Source organism: Apis dorsata, unplaced genomic scaffold, assembly GCF_000469605.1.
Source record: "Apis dorsata unplaced genomic scaffold, Apis dorsata 1.3 scaffold_32, whole genome shotgun sequence".
NCBI lineage: Eukaryota > Metazoa > Arthropoda > Insecta > Hymenoptera > Apidae > Apis > Apis dorsata.
The window spans coordinates 1,363,867-1,370,559 of NW_006263334.1; the positions used below are offsets into that span (position 1 = coordinate 1,363,867).

The window sequence follows — 6,693 nt, forward strand, 5'->3', positions numbered from 1 at the left end:
AAACATATACTTGGTAACATTACGCCGTTTCAAATTGCAATCGTAAAAAATCGCTGAAAATGATTGCATCCCGAGTATCAATCAGAGTCAGCATCAATCATTTGTCCTTATAAAATTGACTAAGAACGCAACGTTTGCATTAATTTAATATGGGCCTGTATTAAAATAGTAACTATGAACAACAGAGGGCATAAAATGTGACACTTGTAAAACTATATGACGAGAGGCATGTCTTTCTTGTTCGGTAAATTTACTTTTTTACCTTGCCAAAGGCTATTGTGTATCGTAAAGGCATCTATGGTCACAGTCAGATGCTTTGTATGTACTTGCGAGAAACATTTTGCTCCTGAATTGTATCTAGAAAAAAATAAAAAGTTATATACATAAAACGAATTATATTTAGTCAAAATGTATGTATATTTGTTTTTTATGTGCAATATAAAATTTTAATTGCAAGTACATATATATATATTTTTTTTATCAAAATTTAATAATATTATGATAACTATCGTATTTGTACAGAATATCTGTATAACTGTTATTATATTAAAAAACATATAAAAATAGATTTAATCATTTTTGTAGTAATACACCATATAAAATATTAATATACTTACTAATTTAATTATTACACCGATTATTTATATTCTAAATTTGATTTTCTATTTGCAATATATAAGCATCTAATAAATATAACAAAAGAATCATAAGCTATACATTAAATTATTTAAAAAAATATAAAAACTAAATTTCTAGACTCTATTCTATCACTTGAGATCATCTATTTATATTTAATAATTAATAATGTAACTTACGTTTTAGAGAAAAGATATGTCGTTATATATGTTTTTCACATATTCTTGTGTAATAAGACGATATTGCAGTGTATAATAAAATCATAGAAATATATTTGTAATAAAATTTAATCTAACTTGGTAATGAACTTACTTGAAAAATTTATCGAACATTTTATCAATGACTTGTTTAGGTCCAGTACCATATAATTTCGAAACTTCTTCTCTATCTGGGCAGTATGAATAGAGAGCCCGGAATTGGCAACCAGCATCTCGAAATAAAATAAGAAAATGTTTGCTTTCTGATTTTGCAATTTCATCCAGAACTCTTCTTTTCGCTTCTTTATTCACCGTACCCGGAAACACACAATATTCCACAGCATTTAACATAATACCACGATTTGACTTAGTCGTCGGTTGCTTATACAATCTTGGACCTATTAAGAGAAAAAATAAAGTTTATAAAATTTTATAAAATTTATAGAATACATATTTTATCAAAATATAATTATTTAATTAAATATTAATTTAATTTCAAAGTATAGTTATCCATTCCTTTAAAATTAAATAATTAAAATTTTATTTAAAATTAAATTTCCTCACCATTATAGTCCATCATTGAACTTGGCGTGCTACTGATGTCGCTGCTACCATCATCGAATACTCGTCTCTTGGTCATCAAACCGGGAGGTAAGGAACCAGGGCCAGATGGTGACGGAAGATGCCTCATGCTACCCATTCCTGGACTTGGTGCTCTCCTCGGAGGTGTGGCTCTGCCTAGTCCGCTGTCCGTATCTGTGTATCGACACATCATACCGTCTTGATCACTACTCGAACCTGCGAACGCAAGCTCGATATATGAAGATAGAAATAAAAAAAAAAAGAGACTCGAACGTACGTGTCCGTCCACGAAATAAAGGACAAAGAGATACGATTTTTCAACGATAAGTCCAATATATAAAACGTTTATACCCATCCAAGCAAAAGGATTTTGAACTGAGTCAATTTTATTAATTACTAATCGGTTAGTCCCTGATATAGACTGTGAGATATTAGTCACTTGTTAGACTTACGAAGGACCTTCAAGAATATCCATCTTCATAGCTTGCGTCCAATTAAAAACTTATTAAAAAAGTATTGATATATCATATGACAAGGATTAAAATGTATTTTTGTTTCTATATCGTCTAATCGTTCAAACAAAACAATGGAAGCTTTTCATAATTCTAAGACGATCTAAGGAACTATTTATCAGGAATTTTGAAAATTGTTAATAATTTTGACTTTTTTGACTCGGGTACTATTTTGTCTAATATTTTGTAACACGTAAAACAGTGGACAGATTCATTTGTATTAAAATATATGATTACTAATGATAATTTTGCGATCTTAGGCGGACAAAGCATAACAAATTCATCTAACGATAGTGTAATTCGTTAAATGCGTTAATAAATGTATTAACTCGTGCAGCGCTTGATGAGTTCTATTGAAAATTATAATGCTCATCGCCGAGATGAATTTACTATGCTGTATTACCATAATACCTGGAAATAAAAATAGAGAGGAGAACAAATACATATTCAACATAAATGATGGGATAATCATATGATACAGGACCTAAATGTGAGTCAGAGTGAAAGGTTATTAAATGGAAACTGGAACCACCAACAATAATCTGAAAAACATTGAAAATATCGGTACCCATAACCAGTGCTGTACAACAATAAGCCCAACCAAGCTTCAACTTAATTTCATCTACTGCGGCAAATGAGTTATCCTGTGAATGAAAATCGAAATTCCATTTCCTACTGGAAAAAATACGAACAATTTAAAATCAAAATAAAAGGGGGGAAAGCATTTTACGTATTGCTTATGATTAAAGAAAAATAAAATATAAACGTAGCAGATAGAATTTCGAATACATATAAACAATGTGCTGTTGGTGTATGCGTGTAAATATATCACTGCCACCTGTGCTCCGATCTGCCACCATGCGACTACGTGCTATATAGCCTACAAAAAATTGGAACGGTGTACGGGACACGTAAAATATACTGTTGCACGATAGAAGGGGGATTAAACGTATTCCAAGTCACTGGTGCTTCTTACCACACAAATTCATCAAGGAATTAGACTTTCTCCCCTTAAAGTTTTCGTAACTCGGGTATTTAGGCCTGCCTCTAACCTGTTGCTGAGGCTCCTGCACATCTGCAATAATGCAATGTTTACCTTGTTACATTCCAAACGCTATGTACGATCAAAGATTAATAGTAGGGGATGCTTCAATCGTACGTCATTGCATCAGGGGCAGAGTCTAACTACGAGCCATGTCCACTAGGAACATCAAAAATTCAAGGTAGCTGGTGCAGGTTGGTGCAGAACAATGTTGCGTTCCAACTGAAAGATTTCTACTATAAGGCGCTACTTAAAAATAAAGAATCATACCCTTAAGTAACCTTACTTAGGTAATTTGAAGAATAATTAAATGCTAATGAAATATTCAACATTGTAAGATTCATACGTAGCTGCCCATACCAGTGATACATCCTGCAACGAGTCTACTTTCATCAAGCCAAACGTTTAAGGAATATGATTTAAGGCATTCTTTCTATAAATAATGATCAACCCACCTCTAGATGTTTTGTAGGAACCACGTCGGCCAAGTTGATTCATACTTCGACAAGGCGAGGAACCTCTACCATCGTCGGGTGAATCTACGGAAGATACTAAAATAGGGTACCTCTATTACAATCAGTTAGTTCCTCTCCAGGATGAGATACTAAACACTACATATATTTTTAAAAAATATGCTACCACATTACACTAATAAACGGATAGTAAATAAATTCGAAGCATGCAAAATCGTAAATAAAGAAAAGTGCTATAATATAGATCATTCACACGTTAAAAATTAATAATTTTGAAGAAAATATCGAATAAAATATATCATTCAACGTTTTTAAAAAATCCTACTTATATTTTAACATATTTAATACATTGTGCGCGCATATTTTTTATATTAAATATAATATCATAAACGTAATATCATAAAATTTTATCATTTTAAATATTAGAAATTAGCATATAGTTATAACCACTCCAATCAGCATGTTAATGACCAAAAGAAAAACATTTAATAATTTAATATTTGTTTAACTTTTTATATATTTATAATGTTTCTTCTTATGCAAAGCTAACAAATATATATGTATATATACATATATGTATATATATATATGATGTTTTAAATATTTATGCGAGTCAGAGAGTGTGTGTTGTGCATACCCCTGAGACTGCCGCCCCGATAAAGAGGGCCGGAACGTCGTTCATCGAAATGAGCAGCAGTGAGACTGTCCTGCGAGCCTCGGTAGTAGTCTCGCCTCATCGTCGGAGAAGTCAGCGACGCTACAGTAAGTGTGTTAGTGCAAAACAATCAGCTCGAATTTTCTTAACCAATCTAGTTTATTCAAATGGGAGTCTAGGAAATGTATGAGATTTTATTAATTTGTAATATGTACATTTCCGTCTTGAAGCGACGAAATAAACTAGTATAGGCGAGAAAATTTTGAGCTTGTAGAATTGTGACTGGGTGAGATCTCATAAAATAAAAGAAAACCACAATGAAAAAATTAATATGAAAAAAATATGGCGTTACTAAAAAAAAATTAAGTTTTTCCGATTTGAATTTTTGCCATGCAAAAACTGAATGCAATTACATTACAACACTGAGAAATTATTATAACTATTAGAAGATTATAACAAAGGAATACACTTGATACGATAGCAGTGGTAACTGTTATCTTGGAGATACTTTATACATGTTTATTAGAATATAGAAATTGTTTTTTACTATATATTGTATCTTTCTCAACTTTTTTATGTGATAATAATTAGTCTCCAAGAAACACTAATCATTGCAATGAATAATTGTGTCACTATCGAATCATGTTAAATATCTTATCATACCTGTGCTTAAATTAGAAGAAGAACCCTTTTTTCCACGACTTGGCGTAAGAGCCCCAGAATCTAACTCTGTACCAGCATCCACATGAATTGTTTTAGGTCGTGGTCGAGTCGCAGTCTTATTACGTAATTTTGTTGGTTTTATTGCATTGAGAAGCTCCTTATCGATAACTTTACCCTAAATAATAGTAATGTTTACTAGTGATTAATTCAATTAAAATATTATAATTAATAAACTATAAAAAAAACTCACTTCTCTTTCTGCCTCTTCTATTGCCTTCTTTACTTTATGTTGTTCTAAAATAGCTGCTCTTCGTTGCCTTTCTTCTTCTTTTTTACGAGCTCTTTCTTCTGCTTTTAATTTCTCTTGTTCTCGTCGAGCTTGAGCTTCTGCTTCCTTTCTCTCTTTCAATTCTTCTTGCTGCTGTCTTCTTTGCAATGACAATAGCATTATACGTTCTTTTTTCCGTTCCATTTCATCCAGAGAATTCTATAAAAATATATCAGTTGCATAAAACGAAAAGAAATTATGAAATTAATAATATTTGTCGCATAATCTTACAGGATCAGGATTTGCTAATTGATTTCCAATTATTAAACCGACTCCAGATTGTCGACTTTCTCCAGTAATCTCATGTCGTTCTCTTTGTTTTTCTCTTTCTCCTTCCCTCTGAATTTCTTTGTCTCTAATTTCTTGTCGTTGGAAATCTCTTTCATCTATCTGATGTTTTTCTCGATCTAAATCTCGTTGAGCTTCCAGTTGCTTTTGTCTATCAATAGCAATAGCAGAAGGCGAATCAGGACGCATCGTAAAATCTTCATTTTCAACATACGATGATACACTTCTTTCCTAAAAAAAAAAAAAAAAAAAAAATCGATGTTTTTTTCCTAATCCGAATAATTCTAAAAATTTAAAAAATGTTATATACTTACCTTTTTCGGAGATGTTCTTTTTACTCTGAGAGTTGGTTTTGGTTTTTTCGGTGCATCATTGTCGAAACAAATATAAAATCCTTTCTCACCAGCATCTGTTGGATCTAGAGGTGTTACTTCTGGTGTACCTGATGGAGATGGTGTAGCTTCTCTTAATGATGGATGAGGTTGAAATGAATTACGTGATATTGAAGGTCTAGTTGGTGATGGAATTCTATATGTACGGCTGCCAGACGTGATGTTTAAACCTCTTATACCTTGTGTAAGCTCATCATCATTTCCTTTAAAATACATGTATGAATGAAGAAAAAGAAGATGAGAACAAAACTATAAATGTAATGAATTCCTTGAAAATATTTACACATGATATGTTTTTAAATGAAGAAAAAAATTCTTATGAAAAATTCTTAGGAAAAAAAAAAAGAATTCTTACCAATAAATGATATATTCTGAGGTTTCATGTCATCTACAGGAGGAGCTGGAACCGGTGCATGTAACGCAGTAATTTGTCGCTTTTCGGTAGGGCTTTCACATTTAATTGGTATATGATGTACAGTTGGCCTTTTTGGTTCGGGACTTTCACTCATTAACTGACTTATTCGATGAACCTTAAAAAATTAAAAATGAAATAAATATATAATAACATTAAAATAATACAATGACATAAATAATATATATATTATAACGATTATACACAATAAATAAATAAAAACATAAAATACACAAACCTCATAATGATAATTACACGAATTAATAAAATTCGATGAATAAAAAAACTGCATTTTTAAAATATATGTATGTAATTTAACAAAAAAATGCAAATAATTAAGAGATAAAAGACAGACGTCGAAACTTTAAGTAGCGTCTGCTATACTGAGTATGAAAAGAGTATCTATAAATGTACATTACATCACTAACTGGTTCCATGACAGTTGCTTGCATATATATATCAAGCAATTCATTTACTACCTAATTGACCAAAAAAAAAAAAAAAAAATGAACG

The 6,693-nt window shown here is 31.2% G+C and overlaps 1 protein-coding gene across 20 annotated transcripts in view; it reads right to left on the bottom strand.

Annotated features, from left to right (window-relative positions):
- Positions 1–6,693, bottom strand: part of LOC102677458 (patronin) — a 71,839-nt gene that overhangs the window by 346 nt on the left and 64,800 nt on the right. For 7 of the 20 annotated variants that reach the window (XM_031512005.1, XM_006608273.2, XM_006608271.2 and 4 more), the window contains 11 exons: positions 6,124–6,298; positions 5,691–5,971; positions 5,320–5,607; positions 5,011–5,247; positions 4,761–4,935; positions 4,080–4,199; positions 3,425–3,520; positions 2,904–3,002; positions 1,398–1,631; positions 949–1,231; positions 1–357 (listed from right to left, as the gene is read on the bottom strand). The exon at positions 1–357 is cut by the window's left edge and continues 346 nt beyond it. In XM_031512005.1, the coding sequence (XP_031367865.1) occupies positions 213–357; positions 949–1,231; positions 1,398–1,631; positions 2,904–3,002; positions 3,425–3,520; positions 4,080–4,199; positions 4,761–4,935; positions 5,011–5,247; positions 5,320–5,607; positions 5,691–5,971; positions 6,124–6,298 (2,133 nt within the window). In that variant the 3' untranslated portion in view covers positions 1–212. The remainder of the gene's footprint in view (positions 358–948; positions 1,232–1,397; positions 1,632–2,903; positions 3,003–3,424; positions 3,521–4,079; positions 4,200–4,760; positions 4,936–5,010; positions 5,248–5,319; positions 5,608–5,690; positions 5,972–6,123; positions 6,299–6,693) is intronic. The other 13 variants (XM_006608282.2, XM_006608272.2, XM_006608275.2 and 10 more) reach the window with 13 other exon arrangements.